Below are 27783 nucleotides of genomic sequence, written 5' to 3'. Positions count from 1 at the left end.
GGTACCAGGACAAATGTCGGCTGCTGCTGTGGTTGTCCAAAGCTGTTTTCAGTGCTTGCTTTCTGTCCAGTTCAGGTCTGTGGTGCCAGGGTTTGCCTTTCCCAGTGTACGGTTTCAGGTGTATTCTCAGCTCCCAGTCTGCCTTACTTGTTTGGTTCTGCCCTCTCTGTAGATCACACTGCTGCCACCCCTCTAAGCTGAACAGCAAGTAAGAACTACGCAAGCATTCCTTTCACGGGCAAGTTCTCACATCTAAACACCGACTCTCTCCATCTGGTTTCAACACAAACCTGATCACACAGAATAGGACTAACAGAGTCCCCCACTAGTGCTGTTTACTGTTGATTTCTCCTTGACTGGCAGACATATGAATAGAGCTTGTGTCTGGTCCTCCTATCCATGAGAAAGTCAGGGAAAGCAATCACACTTGAGCCCTCCCATATGCTTCTGGTCCTAGACCCCCTGTAAAGCAAGGGCACACACATGTAGTTAGAGCTACAGCTATGGTGGAAAGCCCACATGGTTGCACAATGACCACCTTATTCAGAGTGGCCAAAAGTTTTCTAAAGCAGGTCTTTGACAGCAGTAGGATTTATGGGATGCAGGGCAATTCCAGTAGCAACAAGTGACACAGCACAGTGCTTTCTTCCCCACCCAATCTTCACATCAGGCAGCCAGCCAGACTCCCAATTTTGATATGGGCCAATTCATTAAAACATTAAGCTTCCACTGGGAAGCAAAGCACTCAGCAAAGACTGCTGCTGTATCCTGCTCCACATTAGCAGCATGCTGCCAGCTCCAAGCATCTCAGTTTAATTTTTCTGCAGGTTTTTTTTCCTCCATGCACCTCCCAATTTCTAAGGGGTTTTGGAGGAGGGAAACAACTGCAAATATTTTTATTTCTGTAGGCTCCAGAACAAAATCCCTTAACAATTGCAAAGCTTCAAGCAAGACATCCCTCCCTGTGGAAGGTGGAAGGGGCTTTGACAGGCAGCAAAGGCCCACACATTTGCCTGTCTTGATCGCCATGAGAACAGATGCCATTCGTGTTACATCAGCCCCAGCTCAGACTGTCAAACCCTGGCCAGAGCTGCCAAGTGTGAAATATTTCCTATGGTACATGTTCAGTAGCCCTGTCAGGGTCTCCCTCAGCCTAGCTGGATTCCAGCATGTACAAGATGTGCAACCTGTTAATGACTGCTGCTCACAGCCACCAGCATTGCTTCCAGTGCATGTCAGACCATGGAGCTTCCCCACCTCTTTTCAAACCACAGACCAACACTTGGAGCAGAAAGTGAGTGGCCCAATACTGGAACCAGCAGGACACCTACCTCCTTCTCCTATATTACTTCCAAGCAGTAAACTCCTACTGTCAACTTGTAACAGAAAAGTCTGATCTCAGCCATTAGCAACATAATCTTGCATTTTGTACTGTTGTATTTCATCCCATTTCTCCTGTATTAGCCTTCAAAATTGCCTACCCCCTCGTATAGGATATCCCACTCCTCCCCTGTATCGACAATGCCTCCAGTTTTGGATAAGCAGCCAATTTTATTAGCACATCCATTCTGGCGTGCCAAGATCATTAATAAAAGCTGGGCCCAGGACCAGCCTCTGGGAAACTCTCGTAATTTCTTATGATTTCTGTACTTATCTCCATCTTAACTAATTACTCACCATGCAGCACTGTAGCAAATGGATTACTGGAGTCCAAAGCAATCAGTTTGACTCCATTTAGTGTGACCTCCAACCTGGCAGCAGGGTAGAGGAGATCTCAGTGTGGAAAAGCATCCAAAATTCATTTCAGAAGTGCCTGGGGAGCTCTAGAAACATCCATCCCAACCTAAACAATATTCCATGGATGCTTAATGTCAACAGTCAGAATTTGCATTTTACTTCAAGTCAAAATTTGCCTGACATCATCTTGAAGCTACTAGCCCTTGTTACATCTTTGTCACTCCATCAAAGAACTCTTAATTCCTCTTCCCCAAGAAAAGTACAAGCAAACAGTGAGCAGCTCACCCTTACATCTCCTGAGAGCTGCACAGAATGGCTCACAGGGCATCCAGCACCCCCAGCTGTCCCGTGGATTTCCTGTTCCACACTCCATGTCTTGGCTGAGCTGCTAGCTGCTGTCCTCTGAGCTTGCAGTGTTCTCCCAACCCAAGGCCCCCGAACATTCAGGTAAGGGAAGGCTCCCTGCAGCTATGCCCAGTGTTTCCAGATGCCTCCAGCTGCACTGTTGCCTGCTGTTGCTGGACACCACCACTCCAAGGGGCCACATGCCACCGGTGTCCCACCTCTCCCAGAGCACAAAGATCTTGCTTTATGCAAGAGGACTTGCTTCCACAGAGAGTTCTGCCCACATCCCACTTTGCTCACAAGAGTTGTCCCTGCCCCACTTTTCCAAGGCGCCGCCAACCCTGGGGTTGGCTGGCTCCTTCGGCAGTGCTGCCAGTGCTGCGAGCGGCTGCCATGGGTTGGGAAGGCACAAAGCCGCTGGCTCAGGGGCTGCCCGTCTGCTGGCTCCGGGAGAAGGGCTGCGTGCTGGGGGCAGGCTCCAGGTGATGCCAAGAGAAGAGCTCTCCGGGGCAGCAGGCACGGGCCCAGCCCGCGGCACGGAGGCCGGTGCGGCCGCAGTGAGGGCACGCCCCGGGACAGAGACCCGAATGGGCCCGGGTTGCGAATTACAGCCCATGCACGGCCGGTGCTTTGTCTGCGCCTGTGGTCCTGGCCCCTCCGAGGGCAGCGGATGCCCGGCGCAGCCCCTTCAGCGCAGCGAGGGCTGCCGTGACCGGGCACTCCCCGGAGTTCTGGTTGCCACCTGCTTTCAGGGCCGAGGGGCATCGCCCTGACGCTGCCGCCACAGTGCTTGGGCCCGCGGGGCCGCCGGTCCCGCCGCAGCCCCCCGTCCGCAGCGCGGCGGCCGAACCCCGCCGCTCGGCCCCTCCCTCTGTGGAAAGAAACCACATCAGGAAAGTATTCGGGGTATTTTTAGCGGCTTTTAATGCAATTTCGCAGCTGGAAGCGGGAGGGGCCTCCCCGCGCCGCCCGGACCACCGCGAAGGGCCCGCCCGCCGCCGCGCCAGTGCCGCCGGCAGGGGGCGCCCGCGGGGGCTGTGCGGCTGCTGGAGCCATTAGCGCGGGGCTGGCGCGGCCGAAGGCCGGGCTTGGAGCTCCCTCCCCCGCCCGAGCCCCGTCCCGGGGACGTCATGGGAGGGAGGTATAAAATTTCAGCGTCGGGGCCGGGGGAGCGGCAGTGTGCGCGGGCGGGCCGGTGCGGAGCGGTGTCGCTGTGCGGACCAGGGCACGGCGGTCAGCGGAACCCACGGGCGCAGCGGACGGCCCGGCGGCAGCGCTCCCGGCTGGGCAAGAAGCGCGGCGGTGCCACGTTCCCGGGCGCCGAGGGCCGGGCACCGGGCGATGTAGGGCGCGGGGCCCGGCGGGGGCATGAATGGTGCAGCGAGAGGGGCGGGCGCGGCGCTCCCCCCGCGGCGGCGGGGCGGCGCGGCGCCCCCGGCTCCGCGGGGCGCGGGGCGGCGCATGGGGAAGGAGCGCGGCGCGGCGAGGCACGGCGCCTGCCGCTTCTCCTTGCGGAGCGCTGCCAGCTCTTCCTGGAAGTCCTGAGTCGCGCACGGCGCAGTGAGTTCATGCACCTCCTCGCCAAGCCTCAGCCTGCGGGTTCTGGGGAGGCTGCCGCCAGCACACCGCCCGGTCCCCCGCGCCCTCTCGCCGCCGCCGCTCGGGGGTCTCTCCTGGAGGCCCCCGCCGCCGCCCCCTCACACATGAAGATGTACGTGCAAAGGGCTCTGGTGCTGCTCTCCCTGCTGAGCTTCGCTACCGTGAGCCTCTCGCTGTCGTCCTGCACCACCTTGGACCTGGACCACATCAAGAAGAAGAGGGTAGAGGCCATCCGAGGGCAGATCCTGAGCAAGCTGCGGCTCACCAGCCCGCCGGAGACCGTGGGGCCGGCCCATGTGCCCTACCAGATCCTGGCCCTCTATAACAGCACTCGGGAGCTGCTGGAGGAGATGGAGGAGGAGAAGGAAGAGAGCTGCTCTCAGGACAACACCGAGTCCGAATACTATGCCAAAGAGATTCATAAATTTGACATGATCCAGGGCCTCCCCGAGCACAGTAAGTGCGGGGCTCCCCCCGTGCCGGCCGGGGTGCCGCGCCCGCGGGGCAGCCTGCCCGGGATCCCGGGCGCGGGGGAGGGGCGAACAGCGGGGCCGAGGGGCGCCGGGCCCCGCGGAAGGGGCCGCTTCCCCGGCGGGGCGGAGGCGGGCGGCGGGCGCGTCTCCGCCTGGCCGCGCTCGGGTACGGAGGTGAGCGGGAGCCGCTCGGGACGGCGCGGGGCTTGGCCGGCACTGGGGACGGGGACGGTGGGTGGCAGGGTCCGGGAGCGGCGAGCCAAGCCCGTGCCTAGAGCCTTGACATCAGGACAAGGCAGGGAGGGGAAGCCGTGCGGGTGGCGGGGTGAATGCTGCGCCCCGGGCTCGGAGACGGCGCAGGTCTGCTGTTGGGGTGACAGCAGGTAGACGGCTCCTCCCTGCTGAAGCTCCGGCGCCTGCCGCAGAGATACAGGCAACTGTCCGGTCCGTGCAGCACCCGCGCCGGCAGTAGAGAACGTGGAGAGGTACTTGCTGAGGAGACTGCTGCAAGGAGGACACTGATGAAGGTGTTACTCAGATAGTGTGAGCGTTCAGAGCGCGAGCAGAAGACAACAGGGATGCTGAGCAGGTGTAAAGCAGACAGTGATGCCAAAGGGACCCCCAAGGGAGCACAGGCGTTGAGGAAACATGACAGATGTTGAGCAGGTGTGGAGCAGATGATGAACAGGCACAGATGTGGACACTAAACAGATTCAGGTGCAGGAGCTGAGCAGATACAGAGACTGAGCAGATGTGAACTCAAAGCAGATTGCAGATGCTGAGCACATGTAGGCACAAGCAGTCATTTTGGTTTGTTTAGGATTCCTTAGAATTGGAAGATGCACTCATACCACTATCCACGGTGTTCTCCTGTGATGTTGTGCCATCCTGGGGACAAGACTTGAACGCCAGCAGTTTTGGGGAGGAGCTCTGACTTGGTGGAGGCAGTCTCAGAATGCAGTTATTCTGCCAGGTTTATGTTAATCTTGACATATGATGAGCTGGAATAAGCTACAATGTGGTAATGCAACAAATTTTACTTAATCTCTAGCAGACTGCATGCCATATGGTTATACGATTAGCTCTTAGCTCAGGAGACACTGAGATTCAAGGAACAGAAAGGGCAAAGGTTACCTGTATTTCAGCATTTTTGACCTACTGAAGTGTCATTTGTGAAACTAAACATATCTTATGGGAAAACCAAGTAGCTGCAAAAAGTACAGCCACACTATGCACTAGCATTTTTGGGGGGAAGGAAGTGGGGAAAACACAAGGCACAACAGTGGCAAATGAAGTTAGGGGTGTGGATTTGGCTAAAATTGAGGGGAAAGTGGATTGAAGAAACAGTGCATGAAAAGGAGTGATGAGTAGGGATTGTGGCTTTTGGAAAATTCCTGTGGAAATGAATGACCCTGTCCCATCTGCCCATAGGACACCGGGTTCAAAAGACCAAGTAGTGCTGACATTAAATTTCTGGGAGTGGGCAGTGTAGATGCCACCACCCAGAGAAAGAGAGAACTTTGTAATCTGGTCACACTGGGAGAGATTAGCTCCAGACAGATTGTGGTGGCAAGAGACATGCTCCTTTTGAAACCTGGGGAGTTTCATCGCTTACACCATGGCTGAATTTGGCCCCGCATCTTCAGAAGTGGCTGGTGTTCAACTTTCCCATGACTCTGTCACTGTGCCAGGTGGTGATCTAAGAGCATGCTCTGAGCCAAAGCCATTCTCCTGGGGGGGTGGCGGGGGGGGAAAGGGGAGGACTACTCCATTGAAGGAACTGCAGTGATGATACAGACAAGTCTGAAATGTGTGCACACTCACACAAACTGTTCTAGCTCCAGACTATTAGTCAAGTGTCATATTGGCTCAGAGAACTCATCCTTTTCAAAGATGCAAAGCCCAAAAGTGAGGAGAGCTGAGGAGCAAAAATAGCAGGCAAGAGAGCCAAGTTCTCCATTCCTTCTCTGAGCTGCTTGGTGACTCATGGAATGGTCTTTTCCCCTGTGCCTCTCAGGTACACTGCCTGAATTAAAAGGGATTTTCTTTCAGAGAATAACTTACTTTTGACCGGCCATTCACTTCAGGGATCTCATAAAACTCATGTGATCAGACCTGACTTGGTTATGTTCAAGCTTGGGAAGCATCTGCAACAGTCCTGCAAATAGCTTTTTGCTTACCTTCCTGAAGGAAAAACAGATGCTGTTTTCCAAGGCAGATTGAGAGACAAGGCAATTAAAGTCACGGGTCACTAGGGCCAAGCAGCTATTGCCTCCAAACTTGCCACCTACAGAGTTGCAGATGGATCAACTTTTTTCTCTACAGTTATGCAGCTTTGGCATGAAACACCTTGGTGATTCAGGGGTATAACACAGCGTGAGGCAATACCTGCTCACAGCCAGCCTACCCTTCTCATCAAACTCAAACTGCACAGCCATCAGCCTTCCTGGGGCTTGCCAGAAACAACAGCTGTTTCTGCTGGATCCAGCAGCATGTGGTGAGCCTGCACCTCACCTAGAGCAGTGGCAGGAGGGTGGAAGCTCCCAAAAGAACCTGCTGTCCGTATCACATTGTCCACAAAGAGGCTACTGGTCTCCTCACTGGTGCAGTGAACAGCTCTGGGTGTTGACTCCACAGTAATAGCTGGGTCCAGTTGCGAGGCTGTCCTACCAGACATAGCCTGGCATGGGTGCACAGGGTGTCACAGATTCCTGGTCACCAGGCTTGGTTACTGCCACTGAGAGTTGTGGACTTGCAGCAATATTGCCTCCAGGCTTTGTTCTGTGCTGGTGGTGAACAGGTCTGGATTCCAGTGTGATTACCACACCTCAGCTGGGTCTGGACCAAATTCCCTGAAAAATCCCCTTGCTCCCTTTGACTGTGACCTTGTGCAAAAAAGTTCTTTGCCCCAAAGCTGTCAAGCTTCCTGGGAGTGAGACCTCTATCCTGAACCCCATGCTATGAGAAACAGGCTCTAGTCTCCCAGGGCTTGGGCAGAACACAGCTCCATTTCTGCATCACAGAGGGCTTGTTCCCAGGGTACAAAAGGAACATGACACTTTTAGGGAAGGGAAAACAGCTATTACTGTTTTCACTGGGAAGGTCTCCCAAGACCAGCACCTTGATGGTGAAGTAGGTAGAAAGCAATGTGGCTTTCTTTCTTTCACAGCAGGTGAATTACAATAGGTGTAATGTCTTATCACCATGGCTGTCTAATTTGGCCAAAACCATTAAGGAGATGATAACACATTAGGTGTCTTTCACCAGCTCTGTGCTGTAGGACTGTATTTGCAGCATCTAAATAGATTGTCAGATAAAGCACTGTTGTTGGAAACACACTGAGCTGGACTGACCAGTGGTCTGATGCAAAAAGGCACTTGTAATGATAATTGGGACACCCCTTAGGGCCAGGCAGTCAGGTCTGAAATGAAAGGGCAGGCTGTTAACAGCACTATTAATAGGGCTAGATGTGCAAAGCAGCTTCAGGGGCTATTGAAACACGTATCTGCCAAGGTCTAGGACACAGAACAGTAATCAGTGTTAGACTTCAGCTAGGAAGATGGCTTTGGGCACTTAATGAAAACTTGGGGTTTTGCTAGGCTTTTCTGCAGCATCAAACCTTGAACTGGTCACAGACGTGGAGTCCCCACAGTAGGAGTTCGTGTGCAGCTGGAGGTACTCTTTGTGTTGCAGGGTTTTTGGGGTGGGCAGGCCAGCTCATGCCTGCAGTGAGATCTGGTCTCCTGGGATTTGTGGACAGCCACCTCCTCAGTAACAGCTAGAGACTTTCCTGTATGGGAATGTTGTTCTGTTCAGTAGTACTAATGACAAAACCTCCAATTAAAGCCCAATGTCAGCATCTAGTCGTTAGCTTATTGAGTAAAAATTCAGCACCCTAAAAACAAATCCTTGAAAACTGGTAGGGTCCTGCTTGCTGAATTTGTGTGTAGCACAAGAGGAAGACCTTAATCTCCATTGATATGAGTGTACATCAGTGTTGTTGAAATCAGAATTTGGCATGGGAGGTGAACCTCTGCACTCAGGTGTTGTTTCACACTATCCCATTTTCAGAAGCTGTTTCTCAGGGGGGATAGTGATGGTGGGATCAAAAGAGGGGCCTGCAGGACTTCAGGAATGTAACTTGAAGGTTGTTCCAGATAGGGCTTCCAGCCTAATTGTCAAAGGCTGGAACCATATCTGGGAACAGGTGATAGTTTTTCTTTTTGTTTCTTTTTGTTTGTTTAGAAGCAACTTAAATATCAGCAGATATAAGAACCTCCTGCTGTATTGGACAACAGTCAGAGGTCATCTGAGAGGCTCTGCAGGGCTGCAAACAAACCTGCATGTGGACACAGAGCTGGAGCCACTGTGTCTTGTCTGCAGGAAGCTTTCATGATGCTAGAGCCTTGAAGGCTAACAAGGTCAATAGGAGAGAAATGACAGCAACAGCAAAGACTTCATGAGACCAAAATGATCCCTTTGAAGAGAGTGTTACTTGCTCTTGAGGACTCTGTTTTGTACTTTAAAGGTTTTACCTCCTCTCTTTTGAGGCTGTGACATGGGTTTTTCTGTTCAGCAGGCACACATGGAAGCAGAAAATTGCTGTATTATTTCCTGGTCATGTGTGTGGTCTTTACAGGCTCAGTAGTATTAATGAATTCCTTCTCCAGTTCGTGAGTGAGAACCAAATTTAAACCTCAGTTCTTTCAGTACACATTGGATAATCACTGCCCTAAAGAGTCTTTGACACCTCATGCTTTGTGTTTTTTGACACTGGGTGGCTTCCATTCTAGGAGGCAATGTCAAGATTTGTAAAACTAAGATTCAGCAGCAATGATCACTTTGTATGTAGCTTCATGTCTCCATCATGAGCAGAGTAACAGCATGCTAGCTGTTGGGAAATGGAACAGTTTACTAACTGCAAGTGAATTGTCCCATTGCCCAGGCTGGGGTTGTCATTTTGGATGCAGCCAACTCATGAGTATTAGCAACATTTGATGAGCAGAGTTAGAAGACATAATAATAAACATACTGTGGTTGATCTCTACTGATTCTTCCTCTCGTGGCATTGAAATAATGATGGCAGTAGTGGTAATGTTTGCAAAGTGTTGCAGTGTAGACCAAATTTGAGTGAATTCATCCTGTGTTATCTTGAGCAAGGTAGCCGTGCTTCACAGGTGGCAAGACATTTGAATGACAAGTCTCTACTGGAAAGCTCTTTCTCAGTATTTGTTTGAGATCCTGCCCCTCAGAGATATGATTCTCAGTGTTTCTCTGTTTTTTTCTCCTAGATGAGTTGGGCATTTGTCCAAAAGGTGTCACCTCCAATGTGTTCCGCTTTAATGTGTCGTCAGCAGAGAAGAACAGCACCAACCTATTCCGGGCTGAGTTTCGGGTGCTGCGCGTGCCCAACCCAAGCTCCAAACGCAGTGAGCAGCGCATTGAGCTCTTCCAGGTGAGTATTCTTACCACCTTCCCCAGTGTCTGAGCCCAGAATAGCTTGACTCCTTAATGGTTGTCTGAACTGATATGTGCAGAGCCATACAAGAGAGAAGAAAGTGCATGCTGTAACCCAGGCTTCTTCCACCATATGCAGTGATACAGTCACCTTCCTTTCCTTGTACAGTGTGGTGCTGCCCTTTTCCCAACTGTGTTGCAGCACAGTTGGTGCTAATTCAATGGATAGAACTCTGTCTTGTCACTGATTTACTAGAAAAACAGCACTTGCTTTCAATGTTCCCTTCAGCAATAGCTCACCAGAAGCACAATTCAGGCCACCTGTTCATCCAGATACTTATTGGGAGTTTTTTTTTAACCTAGGGACTGACAGAGTAAGGTGTGGTTCAGGCTTGGGAGTGGTAATAGGCTGAGGTGGACCACCTAATGATACAGCCTAGCATCCAGGCAGCACACTCCCACAGGCTCATGTCTGTCCACTTTTCCATAAGATCGCAGATAAAATTGTCTTTGGGTGGAATCCAGCATCAAAGATCAGAGCAATTCTCCACCACTGACAAGGAGGTGTTCTCAGAGCTTCTCCATAGGTTCAGTGGTCCGTGGAGTCAGCCTGGGGTCTGCAGGAAGGAACCCCTTGAATGTGCTGTGGTTGTTTGTCTGGAAGTGGAAAGAGATGTCAGAGCAGAAGCAGAGGTCTCCAAACCTGAACCTTGGTGTGTTTTGACAAAAGTTGAAGAGCGTAGGACACCTGAAAATGCCACAGTGAGAACTCAATAAACTGGCTTCCTGGGCAGGTGACTTGTGGCCAGATGCTGCATTTACCACTGGTGGGTCTGCTCTGAAATCTAGATCCATATTCCACAGCTGTATACAAAAACAAACCCATCCATTAAATGAATTGCCATGTGCTTCTGCCTCTATGTGTGTGTCACTAAACAATTCTGAACTGAGAGAGGTGAGCTGCTTAGGACACAGAAATAAGCACTGTGTAGATCTCTAGAGTTCAAGCTGGTTGTGAAGCATGTCATCCTCACCTGACCCAGGGTATTCCTGGCATCTCACTTGCCAAGACCAACTTTGTAAATTAGTTTTTAGCAAGCTGTGGGAGAAGAAAAGACTAAAGGCTATCCCTTCCTTCTGCATGGCACTGGCTGATTTTTTCTACCACTCCTTCTGACACAGATCCTTCGGCCAGATGAGCACATAGCGAAGCAGCGGTACCTCAGTGGCAGGAACGTACAGACACGGGGCTCCCCTGAGTGGCTGTCCTTCGACGTCACCGAGACCGTGCGGGAGTGGCTTCTGCACAGAGGTGGGGGTCTGAGCTGGACTGTGTGTCAAGGCATCCATGGAAATGGGGATCAATGTTCACAGAAGTATCTTTCTGCTCCCCTTGTTGCAGGAGCTTGGGTCACAGAGAAGGCAGGTTCTTTCAGTCTGAGAACAAGCTTTCCTCCAGAGAGCTTCCTCAATGTGTGACATTTGTTATATTCCTGGCTCTTTCCTGGAGGCCCCACCATGTAGCTCTGTGGGCTGAGTCAGAATGAGGATCCATTCCCTGGAGGAAATTCTTTACAATTTAGCCCAGAGGGGTCCCCTTTGCTTGTCTAAATGATCATAGAAAATGACAAATGCTTTACTTAACTTTTCATGTGAATTAAAGCAAATGTAGTATCGGAGAAAGCAGCAAGGATCCTGGTTTATTTAGCTGTGTACAGCTTGTCAGGTATAAAGGTGAGGAAATTCCAGAGGCTGACACACCTAGCCAGCTGGAGGCTTTAATACTGCAGAGAACATACCTCTGCCACTGCTGGAAGCCCAACAGATAGTTACAGGGCAGTTCCCAGCAGGAACACTGACTCCATTCACAGCTGGAGCATAAGGCATCGTCACTCACAGCTGGATTGGCCTCACAGATAGAAGCTAGGTGCCACTGAAGACCAGAATGCAGGTACTGGCAAGCAGCTGCTCCCTGGAAGGGTAAGCTGTGAGCTTGCAGGCTCCTCCTATTTCAAGCAACCTAAGTTGTGTCCTGATGGCTGAAGCTCAGAGCTGGAACTGCAGCAAGCTCTGGGCAGGCACACTAGCTGACAAGACATCACAGAGTATATATAGTGCTGAGGAAAAAAGGTGCTAGGCACCTCATCAATGCCTCAGAAAGCCAGATGTTTTAATTCATGGCACAACATAAAAAAAGGAGCTTTCATAAGAGTCTTATGTTCCTGTAGTCAGGCCCACACAGCATGACTGGTACAGGAAGTTATTATGAAAGTAGATTTGCCTCTGGAAAGTCTGTGTGACTTAGACTGCAAGCAGTTCAATAAAACAGAAGGTTGCAGCTGCTGAGAAGAATGCTTCCAGTAAAATTACTTGTCCATATCCAACTTGCTTATTTTCAGATTTCTCCTTCAGACACTAAGCAGAAGCCAGATAATAGGTACTGAGGATTGCAAAACTGATTTAAGATACCAAAAGCCAGCTCTCCAAAATACTTGTTTTCCCAGGGAAGCTCCTTGAAACTCACAAATGTTTTTGGATGCTGAATAGCCCAAAAAAAGTAACAAGAAGCACTCTTCTTACCTCTCCAGAAAGTCCCTTTAGCAAGAGCAAGGCTTTTGGCAAAAGTGAAGCTAGTGGATTTTTCTTCCTGTTCTTCCCAAGGCAGCATCTGTTCCTCAACTCTGATAACACTCCTGACTTTGAGACCAACCCATTGTCTAGGAGTTAGCACAGCTGTGTAAAACTTCCTTAAAACTTCCTTATGCCAGGAGCTATCCCAGCTGACAAAGACTGTTTCTCACAGAGTCATCTTCTTTGCAGAGTCCAACCTTGGCCTGGAAATTAGCATACACTGTCCTTGCCACACTTTTCAGCCCAACGGGGACATCTTGGAGAATTTGCATGAAGTCCTGGAGATCAAGTTCAAAGGTGATAAAGAGCTGGGTTAGGGGAGGCTGTTGGGGAAGGGAAAGCCTCAAGCATATAAAGAAAAAAATGAGATCTTGCTTTGTGTATTCCAGCACTTCACATTGTGTAACATTTGTCTTAAAACATACACATCTGGGTTTGTGTGTTCACTATATGGGTATATCCACTATATACATAGGTTACAAAATGAAGTAAGGGCAGGCTGAGTGGGTTTGCATGAGGGAAAGGAGTAATTTTATATTTCAGTGTCTCTCTGGGAAGTTCAACTTGATGCCTTCTCAGATTTCCACAGTGGCTCCACTTTCCAGTTAGAGTGACTGAAACACAAGGAAGTTAGGCATCCTCTGAGAGGTGGCTCAGAGAGTCAGTGGCTTGGCTGGCCTAAGAACTAGGAACCTCCTGGCTTGCAGCCCTGGGCAGCAGCCGCTGGCCCCCACAGGCTCCATTTCTGAGGCTGTTCTGCAGAGTGCCAATTATCTGACATCTTCTTTAAACCATTCATCTTCCTGCCTATCCTGGGACTCAAGCCAGGAGTGAGTGGGATGGATTAATGGCCCCACCAGCAGTTTGCAAATGGTAAAACAGGTGGCCCATAAGCCTCTATTTCAGGCCTGCAACAGTCAAATTTACCAGAAATAAAGGGGTTTCTGTGAGGGAAGAAGTAAGTAGACATGGTGCCTGAACCTGGTTCAAGAGCAAGCATGAGAGCGTTAAATTGAAAGGTCTTCTTGCATTCTCCACTTCCACGCTGACTTCTTCTTTGTGGATCCTCTTTTTCTGAAGGCATTGACAGTGAGGATGACTATGGCCGCGGGGACTTGGGACGCCTGAAAAAGCAGAAAGACTTGCATAATCCCCACCTCATCTTGATGATGTTACCCCCACATCGACTGGAGAGCCCTGTGTTGGGAAGCCAAAGAAAGAAACGGGCCCTGGATACCAACTACTGTTTCCGGTGAGTGAGAAGCCTGCTGGGATCCTACGCCTGAGGTGGGCAGGCCTGGCGAGACTCCGTGCCACCGGAAAAGGCAGAGCCCTCCAAGGGGGTTGTGGGTCACCATGGTGTCAGCAGGGCCACTGGCCGGCTCAGCAGAGTTGCTGTGTGCTTCTGCCAGAGCCACCAGTTCAAAGAGACCCACAAGCACCTTCCAGGAACACAGGCTGGGCAGTGCCCCGCAGCAGCCCCGTGCCAGTTGCTGGAGCAGCTGGGTGCTGCCTGGCAGGGGCCCTGGGAAAGCTGCCTGCCAGCAGCACAAGCAGTGCCCGGCTGCTGAGCTGCCACCGCTGCCTGGCTGTGCTGCTCCTGGCGCTTGGCACATGCAGCCACCAGCACTGCTGGTACAAGTCCTTCTGCTCAGGAAGCTGCATCTCACAACTGTACGTAAGGCCCCCCTTTAGATTCACCGTGTTTCACTACTGTGTTTCAGGAACCTGGAGGAGAACTGCTGCGTGCGTCCTCTGTACATTGACTTCCGACAGGACCTTGGCTGGAAATGGGTCCACGAGCCTAAGGGCTACTTTGCTAACTTTTGTTCAGGCCCTTGTCCGTACCTTCGCAGCGCAGACACCACTCACAGCACGGTACGTCCAGGATGTTATCCTGCCAGGGCTTGTGGCTGTGACTGCTCCTTCCTCCCTAAGTCTGATCAATATCCAGCCTCTTCAAAGCAGCATAAGCAGTTCAGATCAATATTTGTGAAAAACATTCCAAGGAAACCGCAGAAAAAAGCCTGGGTGGTTCAGCAGGGAAAATGTGCTTGGAGTCAGTACTGAGTCTGCTTTCAGGCAAATCTTGAGGAGGAAGATGCTGTTGTCTCTTAGATAAGATGTGAAACAGAAGGACTGATGGTTTTAGGGTACTTACTTGGCAGCGGCCATAGTATTAACTGAATTGTTCACATCCAACATCAGTTGGATCAGTAATTATTTTCTTCCTAAATTTCTCCTGCAGTTTGCACTGGACAGAGGATTTTTCTAGACTCTCTGCCAGGTTTTCATGAAAAACTGTTGTGCAATGGCATGTGCCTGCCATTTGCTCCTAAAGGGGCAGCTATAGCTCAAAGTGCAGGGAAATCCACATCCATTTCCAGAAGTGAACACAGCCACTCAGTAAGATCTCCTTTTTCACAGGTATCCTTTCCAGCTACATAAATCCTACCTGACCCACAGCAGGGAGGAAGCTACTAGGCAGTGAGATTTTTGAATGAAAACTTGGCAGAAAGCAAATGTCTTCAGGTAACTTAGGTACAACCTCTGGTCAGCCTTTGGGAAGAACACAGTCTGTGCCTGGCTAGAGCAGAAAAAAATAAAAGTAATAGAATAACACAGGCATGGGAGAAGTATCAAGAGAAAAAGACAGATTAAGGATCAGACAGTCCACTGCTGAAGCAGAAAAAGTCAGAGGAAAATCCTGTGCTTCTGCTCACAAAAGTCAAAAGGCAGCAATCCTGATAATGCAACAGCTCACTAGCAAATTAACTTCAGTTTTCACTAAAAAAGTTACTGGAAGAAGCAGATTCAGCTGAAGAACAAATAACTAGGTAAGGATGATATTTCAGAAAAGATGCTAACATTTTCTTGACAGTCTGCATAGCAGTAAGGTTCACTGAAGCTCAAGGACTAATATCAGTGGGAACAGCTGATCTGTGGGAATGAAGAAGTGAACAGATGCTGGGCAGTAACCACAAGACAAAGCAAGGGAATTAACAGCTTTGAAAGGGTAATGGGCATGTAGCTTTACCATCTGGTTGTCCTGAGAAGCTCTCCAGAAGGTAACTGGACTGAATCAGTGTGAGACAAAGGAGACTTTAGAATGACTCCTAATGATCTTAAACAAGAAAGGAAATGAGCAAGCGTTAAGGTCAGTGAAGTGATCAAAAAAACTTTAGAACAATATAGCTGCTGACAGCTTGCCAGCACCACTTAGGAAAGACATGATGAAAAGAAAACTTCTCACCAGTCTGTTTAACTTGTGGTTGAGTAGTGGCCCAGAGCACATGATACCCTGTGGTGCAGCCAGGGGTACTTTGCTAAGATCCCAGAGAATTTCTACCACAACAACAGTGATTACATGGGTCTGGATGATAGAACAGGATGTATCCTTAGCACCTCTCATCCCCGAAGACTGTAAAGTAGTTAAAATACAATGTGCCAGACCCCGATGTTTGTCCAGATAAGCACTGAAGAGACCACACTAGTGCAGGTGAGATCATACTGCTGAGAAGTGGTCACCCCTGGCAAGAAATGTGGCAACTGTTCTGTAGTGGTTACATGGCTGTAGTGTATAGTCATCTGTGGGCTGGGGCCAGCTGGGAAGAGGAATCCAGTGGGGTCCCACAGGACACTGTCCTGGCTCCAGTGTTGCAGTGGAATGACTTGGAGGATGGAGCAGAGGGAGAAGGCATCAGACAGTTCAAAGCTGGGAGGGAATTGTGGATACTTGAGAGGACTGGCATCCATCCAGTGCTATCTGGAGATTTTGGTTGAAATAAGCAGCACTGATATTCTTTCTTCTGGTTTCTTTAATAGAATCCAAGACAGCATGGCCCCAGGCTGGTTACACCCAACCTTGTTAAAAGCAATAATTGTGACACACTGCTGTACCAAATTAGAGATGAAAGGAGACAACTACTTGCACTCCTTCAACCCTTAGGCATCAGTCACAGAGAGTATTACAATTAGGGAAGAAAAAATCCCAGAAAACTCTTTAAGAGTCAGGCCAGGGCAGGTGAGACCATTTAGAAGCAGGCAGTGATCAGGAAGTGACAGAGGAGTATTACTCATCTCAGGGAAATACCCTCTGATGAATCTAGTGCAAACACCTAGAGACTTGTTGACTTGGCAGCCCCTTCCTGTCCTCAACCAACTCGAATGTATTCCTGACCTTGTCACAACATTTCCTTCATTCCTGCAGGTGCTGGGTTTATATAACACGCTGAACCCTGAGGCATCTGCTTCGCCCTGCTGTGTTCCCCAGGACCTGGAGCCACTCACTATCTTGTACTATGTCGGGAGGACCCCCAAAGTGGAGCAGCTCTCCAACATGGTGGTGAAATCCTGCAAGTGCAGCTGAAAGGCCCCTGGCCCACCCAAAGCCAAGGAAAAAACTGTCAGCACCCACTCTCCTGCTCCCAGGCTAACACAAAGAGAACTGGGGGTCAGAGACTACGCATGCTGAAGGCCAAGTGCCAAACCTTGAGAGTCTGGCAGCCCTCGGGGATTTCTTCTGGAACACTCCTTGGTCGTCTTGGCAGTGTAATGTTCCTTCTAGGAAGTACTTTGGTGACACAAAGGCCACGCTCTCCAAAATGGCTGGACAGTTGGTGCGGAAGAAAAGGATAATGTGGAAGAACTGCAGTGTATTTGAATGCTGGGTAGTTGAGATGGGAAAGCAAGAGAATGAGAAAGCAGGTGAAAGGGAGACTGGAAAAGGGGAGATGTTTTCTATTCTTGCTTTAGCTATCTTAAGACCTCAGCCCTCCCCATTAGCCTGAAGTATTAAAGGTTTTCCCTGTAGGAGGAATTTTTGAAGGTTTCCTTAGAGAAGGAAAATGCACCAAGCAGGGAAGCTGCTAAGAGAAGTGCTCAGAGATACACTTAAGACTTTTGTTCCTCAGAGCTATGCTCCAGGAGTCCTGCAACTGAAACTGTGTCTGCCAAAACCTCTAAGTTCAGTTGACAGATCCTGGCTATTGGGTTCCAAATTCAAACTGCAAGGCTCCCAGTCAGCCTACCAACAGTGGGCAAATACAAGGAAAGAGGGTGCAGAGTCCATTTTCAGAGGGACTGACATCTCCATTCAGCTCTTTTACCTTCCTGGAGTTTCTAAGATATGATTCCAGGGTCAGAGCAGGAGCATCTGTGGGTACCTGAACACTGGGCCTATTCATTTGTGATCTGATACACCCTGAGGACCTCTTGTCTGTTGTGGTTTGTGAGGTGCTTTGGGGTGTTCTGCACCTGTTCTGCATGATGACCTGAACTTGGTCTCACCTGCCAAGACTTAAAAAATAGTAATCTCAAAAACTTTGTAAAAAATAAATATTTGGGGGGTGGGGGGAGATGCTAATTTTTTCACAAGCAAGTTTTTTGTTGGAGGGTTAGATGATTTGCTGGTTTTAAACTGCTACTGCTGTGGCATACTCAGTCTAAAATTCTTGCCCTTTCCAAAATTTTTCTTCAAAAGAACAGATAGTATTTAGGTCAGCAAGAAAATCCCAAAATGGAACTTTGTTATTACCCTTAAACTGTACCTGGTGTAAATGTGCCCTGTTCCAACCTAGTCCTTCAGATATGTACATCACCACTGGCATCTGCTTTTGATAGATTCATATAAAGCTCCCCTCAAACACAGAACACTTTCAACAATACTGTTTAAATATCCAAGGCAATGCAGTTGTTGCCACAGCTGACAAATGTCATATGTCCGTTTGAAGATATATATGGTCTGCCAGTACAGACCTGTACATCCAGGTAAATAACACACCCTTCCTCTCATGTACTGATTTCATGTTCATAAAAAAGATTACAGATGCTGCCTGGGCAAGAAATCAATGTAGTCCTTTAAATGGGCTTTTGCAGCCATAGATACTCCCAGAGGTAAAAATCCCTGGTGCTGAATGCCACGTGAGATTCAGAGGCTGTCTCTGACTTGCCAAAACACAGCTACTTAAAAGTTCTGTTCTAGAGACCACAGAGATTCCTCCCTGTCTCCTCCCAGTTCCCGGTCCCCAGCAACTGAGTGTAAAATGACACCTAGCTGGTTAATCACTTGTGGCCAGGCCTCTCCCATGGTCAGCGCAGAACTCAGCTCTTCCATCAAGCCCTTCGCAACTGTGGCTGCTTCCATATACCTCATGTGAGGCTGCCAAACCATGTAAACTCAAATGTCTTAATAAACCATAAACAGCCCTTCCTGAACCATCACCAACCGGACAGAGGTTAGCAAGGGTGGGTCAGTGGAGGCAGCCTGCCAACCTGTATGCCATTTTGGCCAGGGCACACATGCCCTGAGAGAGGCACTCCCCAGTGCTGTATCCTTTTCATCTCTGGGGCTCCCTGACGTGTGTGATTGGTGTGATGATGAAAGCTCTGATCAGTTCAGCACTAGAGTATTGCTGCACCCTGTGCACTTCTCCATGCCCAGGCTTCCCTGCCACCTGCCCAGGGAGGGAGCAAATGACTACACCACCGTGCTGATCAATGGGCCAGAAATTTACTAGCTACAAGAGAGTGTGTGTGTGAGAAATCCAGATGCCTATTGGCATAGGAATTCCCTCTGATCTCCTTTTAGTAGCAGCCTCAAGGGAGATTTTGGTTTACAAGCTGCAGTCTGTTCTTTGGTCATTGTTCCTCCTGAGCCCTGGGCTGGCTTTGCTCCCCATCCAGCTGAAGGGCTTCCTTGCTAATAAAGGGGGAAGCAAGGAGGGGGAGCTGCAAAGGGTTGAGCTAGAACACTTGCACACCCAAAGTTCTGTGTGGCACTTGGAGCACATCGGAACCACCCACGGATTAACCCTGGCAGCCCCTTGAGATGGGACTGTCTTACTAACCCTTGCTCACTGCTGCTCCTCAGTGACAGGAAGGGGCGGCAGAAAGACCAAGCCTTTTGCCTCTTGGCAAAGGAGACAAAATGGCAATGGAAAATCAGGGGTAAAGAGTTCTGGGGTGTCCAACCAGTATGGACACAGGTATACACAGGGGAACAGTAATTTTTGAGATAAAACACATTTCAGTTACTGCTTTTCTGTTCAGCCTTCCACTTCTGTAGCAACATTTGAGATTAGATTTGTGAGACAGGCTCTGAATTCTTTTTCTTAAAACTGAAGTCACTTTTCTAGGGGTGTTTCAGCTATAATTCAGCAACAAACTATACTAGCTACATGGGGCTTAATAACAGATTGACCAGGAGTAACACTCCTGGGTGCAAGTGTACCAAAATGTTTCAGGACACTTGTGTGAGAAGGCACAGGGCAGTTACTGTGCTGTTACTAGCTAGCAAATTGAAGAAGACAATGGGAAAGAAAAAGTGGGATCTTCATTGCCAACACTGAATACAGCTCTCAACAGTTCCCCTTTGTTGTTTTCAGAAACAAACAAAAGCTGATGAAAACAATCCCAGCACAGTTTGTCTCTTTAACAAAGATCAATGGCTAGAAATAGTGAAAAAAAACTATTCTGCAGTGCCATAAGGCAGATCCTACACAGATGATCAAACAACCATCTGTGCAGTCCCTGTTTCTCTGTGGCAAACTGTTATAGTATGTAAAAGGCCTAGACCTGAACACCTTGTTTTTCAGGCTGTAGTGCACTGTAGAGCTCCGAGAGGAACACTGCTTCAGCGAGTACAGAATGTACACTTATACCTCAGCAAAGAATGGACTTTGCAGACTGAGTTTTGTTCCCTGGGCTTTGAATTGGATGGTCTTTAGCAATCCCACTGCACTTACATAAAGCCCATCCCTGTTACCACTGTGTGAACTGGGATATGCTGCTTGGGGTTTCACCTTTCCATATAACCAACAGACATCAATACACTCAGTCAGAAAGATGGACTGTGCCCAAAAGTAATAAAAGACAAACATACCTGTCCACTCCTCTGGCAACATCATAGCTCTGTTCTGCTGGGTCCTGGGATGTCTTATATCTCTCTGCTGTGGCTATCAGATTTTCATTTTCTCAGTTCACAGATCCTTTTCTTATCTTTCTGTGCTGCTTTGAAGCTTTCTTTATCTGTGATTAGAATGTCCTCACCAGAGCAAATATACAGGAGGTCTGGCTCAGGTTTCTTTGTAAATGCAATCACTACAGCCATCCCATGAAGAGGATGCATTGCAATGTCTTAGGAAGCAGATGTCTTCAATAGGTTCTCAAGTCCAGTGCAGGGCAGGTTGAGTATCACAGTGACCACAATGCAACTCCAGAGACAGCTCCACTGTGCAGAAAAGGTCTTTTGCCCACTCTAAGTGTTTCTAGTGGCATACAAAAGAGCATCTCTGTAGTACTGGCTTGTCTTCTCTAATAGGTGATTGAAAGGCAATGAAGTCAATAACGAAAACACAGTTTTCAATACATATGGAGTCAACAGTGTGGTATCTACACACTTGGAAAACTATACTACTTTGTGGCCTTATTGGCTGCCTATAATCTACACTATTTGTGGCTTAGAATAACAGCAGCAATTTGGATATAGTGCAAGGATGCAAATATGCCTTCTAATTCTTTAAAAATAACATATATTAATTTTTACATTCAAAATCAGTAGAAAATATTGGTCAAAAGCTGTATAAAATTACTATGTTTAGTAAAAAAAAAAATCTGGACTTTCAGATCTCTGCTTTACCAGTATTTTCTTTTGCATACAGGGAATTAACTTAAATCCTGGTTAATTTCTTATGCAGTTCCAGAAGTGACAGACGGAAACAACAAAGCTCACTGTCTCTTATCCTGTCTTGAAGAGTGGCTTCAGATACCAATGCAAGATCCTTTATCATGCAACAAGTCAACACAGAAGATAAGACAATTTACTCATTATGAAATAGATTGTCTTAGAAATGAATTCTGGTATATCAACAAGAAATACAGCAAATGAAAACTGTTAATTAATGGTTGTAATTTTCTAAATGACAGTAATGCATTTGAGATGCCACTTATGCCCATAATTACAGAAAGAAGATGGTACAGCACTTTGGATGTCACAGTGTGTTTCCAGGAAAGACCATTTTCCAAGATTAAAGATCTCAGTTACTTGGCTGCTTTATAACACCCTTATGTAGGGCTAGGTTTCTTAGAAAGGTACAGAGATGGTCTGAAGGCATTCAACCATGCAGCTGAGCCCTTTCTATGACTGGCCTATGGTTTAATGAAAAATACACTTAGGGATAAGGACCTTTCTATCTAATGGTATAGTGGTTTCTTTACAGCTGTGGTTTATGGCAAACCATTCCTCCCCTCCTCCTCCCCATTATTGGTTTCCCACATCCTGCAAACTCAGTGAACAGCTTCAAGGCAGAAATTCTGTCCCCTAGGCTGTTTTATGCTGCTGTTGTTAACTTAAACCAAGCAATACTGAGTGGTACCTTTTGAAGACAAAGACTTATTTCTCCCTCTTTCAGGAGAATTGTGATCTTTGTAAAGGGTGCTATTCTTTGCCTCTCATTCCTAGTTGACTAGGAAAGATCATAGAATGGTTTGGGTTGGAAGGAACCTTAAAGCTAATGTGGTTTCAATTGCCTACAATGGACAGGGACACCTGTTAGACTGTGTTGCTCAGAGCTTCATCTAGCCTGGCCTTGAATATCCCCAGGGTTCCAGCATCCACGTTTGCCCTGGGCAGCCTGAGTGTCTCACAAACTCACAGTAAAGAAGTTCTTCCTAATATCTAATCTGAAGTTACTCTTTCAGTTTCCTTCTTGTCCTATCACTACATGATGTTGTAAAAAGTCTCTTTTTGTCTTGTAGGCTCCCTTCAGGTACTGGAAGGCCCCAATTAGGTCACCCCTAAGCCATCTCTTTTCCAGGCTGAACAAACCCAATCCTCTCACTCTGTCTTCACAGGAGAAGTGCTCTATCCCTGCGATCATCTTGGTTTCCCTCCTCTGCACTTGCTCCAACAGTTCCCTACTGTTCCTGTTGGGGCCCCCAGAGCTGTACACAGCCCTGCAGGTGGGCTCTCACCAGAGCAGAGGGGCAGAATCCTCTTCCTTGTCCTGCTGCCCACACTGCTTTGGATGCAGCCCAGGATACAAACTATCTCTCTGGGCTCCAAGACCTGGCTCATGTCCATGCTCTCATCCAGCAGCACCCCCAAGTCCTTCCCAGCAGGGCTGCTCCCATTCTGTCCATCCAGCCTGTGTAGATACCAGGGTTGCCCTGACCCAGGTTCAGCACCTTGTACTCGACCTTGTTAAACCTCATGAGGTTCCCATGGCCCCACTTCTTGAGCTTATCCAGATCCCTCTGCATGGCAACCCAGCCTTCAGGTGTGACAGAAGAAAAGGAAGAAGATACCTCATTGCTGTCCACATGAAGCCAATACAGGAAAAAGAAGTTAATATGTAGGCATTAGGTGTGTTGCAAAAATCAAAGCAGACTTCCTTTTTCTGGTCTGCCAACACATAGTCAGTTCTCACTAGCTGTTTAGATATTCACTCATCAGATTCAGAAATGAGGTAGTTTAATAATATATCATGGCCAGTCCATATACATCACTTGATGAAAGAAACCAGCTGGATCATATCAAACCATATTTCCTGACGTTTTTCAGGAAGGATTTATTTTTTCTCCTAAGTTATTATCCTCTTCAGGAAGCAGACAAAACAAAGATTTGCTGTGCAGCCAGGGGCAAATCTTACAGGATTTGTGCAATGCATGTAGTGTAATGACTGGGGTATGTCATAGTAACCATATTCTGGCCCTTTCTTGAAACAAAATTTTGGCCTTTTGAAGTGCTGAAATCCTCTTGCAGGTTGACTAGATGCTGGGGAGAAATCCACTGTTTTTAAGGATTTGTAAGAAACTCCACTTGCAGAGGAAAGCAGTAGCAGACAGTCTGACTCACAACTAGAGTCTCTGAAAGACATCCAGCTTGCAACAAGCTGCCTTGCATGACACAATTTGACATCTGCCCCCTCAGAGGAGACTTGCTACAAAAATCTCTAAGTATGCTTCAGGATCTGAAGATCTCATTTAGATACTACCATGCTAAGTGCTCTGTCATGCTAATCTGAAGAACTGGAAAAAACCAAACAGAACAAACAAAGAGAAACAAAAGAGATGGCAATAAAATCTCAGGAAAGCAAAGTGTGGCAGCAGTTACATAGTGCTGAATACACATTTTAAATTGTCTTCATTTTTGTCAATTTTACCTGCCTGCATTCAAAAGACCTGGGCCACAATTTGGCAGAAGGAGCCACCAAATTTTATTCCTAGATAATTTCAAAAGAAAGTTTTACTATGCATATGGAGACATGAGTTTTGTAAGTCTGTGTATAACGAAAAAAAAATCCAGGCTGATATCACAGACAAAGTGAATTCCACACAGAATCGCATATGGAGACATGAGTTTTGTAGGTCTGTGTATAACAAAAAAAAAAAAAAAATCCAGGCTGATATCACAGACAAAGTGAATTCCACACAGAATTTCTGGATTTAGAAATAGTGGAGAAAACACTTTCAGGAAGGAAGAAAAGCCCAGATTGAATGGGGGAAGCATCATGCAACTGGAAGCATTAGTAATGTAAATACTGGCACCCATGGGATGCCTAAAACTTCACAGCAGATTCACAGGTCTCCATCTGCACGTTGAAGAATGGTGTATTAAGACATCCTAGGTGTACTAAATATATTATATTAAATATATCTATATTATATTAAATATATCTGACACAGCACAACTTTTTCAAAAGATCATATAAATAAGGCAAAACCACATGAAAACCATGAGGTAAATCCTATACAATAATTACTGGAAACTGTGGAAAAAATCCCTTGCCATTTTTCTTCACTAGACTCAGAAAGAAACAGCTTTATAGAAGAATGAGGAAGTGATGACAGTCAAGCATTTCGACTTGTCAGTACAGAAACTTTTCAAAGACTCCCTCCTGATTTTTGACATGATAATACTCAAGATAGAGGGATCAGCTCAATAACCCCAAAATATTTTTGGGGGAGATTTTATGACTTTAGAACATAACTGAGTACTGTAACTTGTCTCCCCTTTGTGTGAGGGAAGGAGACTACCATTACTATAATTATGGTGAAATAAGATTTTATAAAATATTCTTGCAGGGGCACCAAATTGAATTCATGTTCTGGAGTTGTTTTCTGTTGCCCATTCCAGAACAGCAGGAGGCAAAATGTCAAATACAGTGTTGAAATTGCTTTTAGAGATAACAGCACCTCTTTCACCTGCCCTGAACAAATGATAAAAATTTTGTTAATAAAAGACACATCTTTAACAGCCCCTAAATCCTTAACAGCTGCATCCAATTTGGTCTTTTAAAGGCAAATTTGATTTGTCTGATAGGTCAGATAAAGAAACCACTTCTTTTCAAAGAATAGAAGATTTCTCAAGCTCACTGTCTGTGCTGTAGGCGTGGACTTGGAGAGAAGAGGCCCTGTTAAGTATAGTCTTTTCCCTTGGGAACCACAATGATTCACTGAATACCACTGGCAAAGGCTTCATACCAGGGTCTCCACAGTGATCAGTGATTCTTTTCTTTTAACTCAAAACAGCAGTGGAAACTCCTTTTCAATGAGAGCCAATAAAATCCTTTTTTGGTAAGTTAATAGAGCAGACTCCTCAGGGCAGACTGGTGTTACTTGTCACCTTCAGCTCAGTGGAGTTGTCCTCTTGCATTACAACTGCAGAGGAAGACTCAGAATCCAACAATTTTGAGATCAGTCTGCATTTCCTAACTACTCATCTCTAAGTCAGCAGGGAAACTTCATTCTTTGGAAAAGGACAACAGTGTTCTAAAGTGGGAAGGACAAGTTACCAGGTTCCTTAAGACATGCTGTGGTTGTGCACATTCACCTTGAAGGTGCTCTGAACTCGAGCTCTTTAGAAAACAAAGATGGCAAGAAGCAAAATGTGTATGAATAAGATAATTTAAAAGTTTCACTTAGTGGAAAGGTTTTTTTCCATATTTACACCATTAACCATTTACAAGGATTATATTATGGATGACTTCCATACAGCAACCTACTTTCCTCTAAAATCCCAATTTGTCTAGAGGTGGATCTTGGTGTCCTTTATGTGTTTTTAAAAGTTTCATCATTCTGAAAGCCTCTGCAATATATAGTGCTCAGCCAGGTGAAAGCATACATAATTTGCATGTGACAACTTGGCATATGTCAGCAACAGACACTTTTCTTGAGAAAACTCAAGGACCACATGATGAATTTTGGTGGAACATGCCATTGTCATGAAAGTAGCTTTGTCCTGGCTGTTCTAGTAGCCTGTACTGCAACTGTCAAAATAAAAAACCCATACAATGCTGGACTGCAAGACCACCTAGCCTAGCTCTTGTTGGACAGAGGTCAACAGCCCATGCCTGATACACAAGTTAAAAACTGGAACAGCCCATTGTGAGACTTCCCCAGAATAGTAATTTGAAAAGTCTTAGAAACTTCCTGGTTTCCAGTTTTAATATTTCATATGCCCTAACAGATTAATTTTTCATGGATTTGTCTACTTGCCTTTTCAAACCACATACTCTTTTTTGTATTCACATCTTGTAAGAAGAAATTCCACAGGTCAAGTATGTACTGAGGAAAAAAAGTTGCTATCTCCTCCCAATTTCTTTATTTTTTTTCTTTGAAACTTGTATCTGTTAGTTTCATTTGATGCTCCTACTTCTAGTAGGCATGATTGTGAACTATTACTCCTTTTTCAGCTTCTCCCTTACATACCCCGTGCTCATCTCTTTTCCAATTAACCACTTTCTGCATGAAGAAAACTATGAATGTTAAGCTCTTGGTATAAGCAATCTCAGTTCTGTAAAGGTAAATAAGGTTCTCCTGATGTTTGCTGTAAATAAAGATGTCTCAGCTCTAGAAACATGAGGGTGTAGAAGAAAAAAAAAGCCCAGCCCCAGATTTAAGTAAAGCTCAGAAGCTTCTTTTGGAAGAAACTTATGACAGAACCATGAGAATAATATGTTCAGAAAGGAAATCATTTGAAGAGGATCAATCAGCCACTTAACTGCAACCAAAAAAATCCAACTATTTATACGCCAGCAAATAATCCATTCAGATTCAAACAGTGAGCCCAGGATTATCAGCAAATAGAGAACTGACTGAGGTAAAAAGTCTTAGGCAGTTTCATCAAGTAAATCTTAAAAAATAAAATGGGAGACAGACTACTTTTGGTTCAGCAAATAATCCAAAATTACAGGAAGTGTTGTATTAGTACAGGGTACAGGTGTTAGAGAATGCATGCTGAGAATCCAAGGCTGTTCTCTGTAAAGCCATCTGTACACCAATGAGCTCCTCAGGTAAAGAAGAATGGTCTAGCACTGCCAGCCATTCAACTCCATGCATATGGAGAGTATCTGTTATGAGGAAAAGGCACAGCACTGAGATTCCTACTAGTAAACAAAGGTCTCCATACCAAAACGTCCTTCCACTATGTGGAACCAGTATCAGAGATAGACCTGTTGACCTTGCAGGCATCATAATGAGGAGCATTTCCAAGAAATCATAATTGTCCAAAAACATACCTGGTCTTGAGAATCGATATTTCAGTACATCTTGATGGCATCCAAGACTAAGTGGTTTGTCTACGGTCACAACATGATGTCCCATTGATGGCACTCACAAGCCTTGTGAGGCTGTTTTAAAGGTCAAGATAAAACATGTGAAAAGGAAACTTGATACTTCACGTATAGAGCACAAGTCAGCTCTTCTGGAAAAGAGAGAATTTAACAACTCTGCCCTTAATTTTTGTCACGATATTCTCATCACCTAAAACAGAGCAGAACTGCCGTATGAACTCTTCATTAGCTCAGCCTCCAGGACTCTGATGTGCACATTACTGCTTTCAAGCCTAACAAGCCTGATTCTCTGTCACTCGAAAAGGCTCTGTAATTTAGAAGTGATACAAAGATCACAGAAGAGGGGGATCCTTTGATTACATTATTCACTGTCACCACTGAGATTCTGAATGATTGCTGGGACTTTCTCTCAGTAATTGTCTTGCAGTGAAGGACACTTCTGATGGAACCATTGATGAATACAGAGAAAAAATAAACCACACGTGAGGAACACGTAACTCTACTCCCCTTGTGCAACTATTATATATCCAAAACGGTTTACTATTCTACTTCTCTCCCTTGTAGTAGAAAATACTTCCTGTAAAATGCTTTTTCTCCCAAGATGGGTGGGAAACACTCCTATGCTTCACCAGTGAATCTCTTAACTGCAGCATTAAGAGGCTTATGGAAAGGGACAGACATGGAGGTAGCAGAGCTGCTAAGAGACAAAATACATGCTACTCTTCAGTGCACAGCACCCACCATGCACAAAGACATACGGACTCCAGGCTGAAGAATACATGGGGTGGAAAAAATAAGCCAGGAATTGCAGAATTTGTTCCTGATTCTCTATTGCACATGTTCCCAGTGTATCAGCATTTGTGTTCAGAGATGGGATCAGCAGATGCTCAAGACAAAGGAATACTGCTATGTCATTTGATGCTCTGGCTGAGCACATCCTGAGAATAAATAGGAATTCATGGTCTAGG

The 27783-nt window shown here is 46.9% G+C and overlaps 1 protein-coding gene across 1 annotated transcript; it reads left to right on the top strand.

Moving 5' to 3' along the window:
• The first annotated feature begins 3102 nt into the window (after window positions 1-3102).
• Window positions 3103-22161, top strand: TGFB3 (transforming growth factor beta 3). Its single transcript, XM_039705335.1, has 7 exons — window positions 3103-4137; window positions 9446-9609; window positions 10794-10923; window positions 12432-12539; window positions 13323-13494; window positions 13967-14120; window positions 16453-22161. The coding sequence occupies exons 1-7, from the start codon at window positions 3213-3215 to the stop codon at window positions 16609-16611; spliced, it is 1812 nt and encodes a 603-aa protein (XP_039561269.1). The 5' UTR covers window positions 3103-3212; the 3' UTR covers window positions 16612-22161.
• The last annotated feature ends 5622 nt before the right edge of the window (window positions 22162-27783 follow it).

Source organism: Passer montanus, unplaced genomic scaffold (assembly GCF_014805655.1).
Source record: "Passer montanus isolate IOZ18808 unplaced genomic scaffold, ASM1480565v1 scaffold18, whole genome shotgun sequence".
In the NCBI taxonomy this organism is placed as follows: domain Eukaryota; kingdom Metazoa; phylum Chordata; class Aves; order Passeriformes; family Passeridae; genus Passer; species Passer montanus.
This window is presented reverse-complemented; position numbering and strand designations above follow the sequence as displayed.

Excerpts from the sequence above, each read along its gene's own strand:
- TGFB3 (XM_039705335.1), top strand. The coding sequence starts at position 3,213 with ATGGGAGGGAGGTATAAAATTTCAGCGTCGGGGCCGGGGGAGCGGCAG. Across the intron at positions 9,610-10,793 it reads AGCGCATTGAGCTCTTCCAG|ATCCTTCGGCCAGATGAGCA; the intron begins GTGAGTATTCTT and ends CTTCTGACACAG. Across the intron at positions 10,924-12,431 it reads GGAGTGGCTTCTGCACAGAG|AGTCCAACCTTGGCCTGGAA; the intron begins GTGGGGGTCTGA and ends TCTTCTTTGCAG.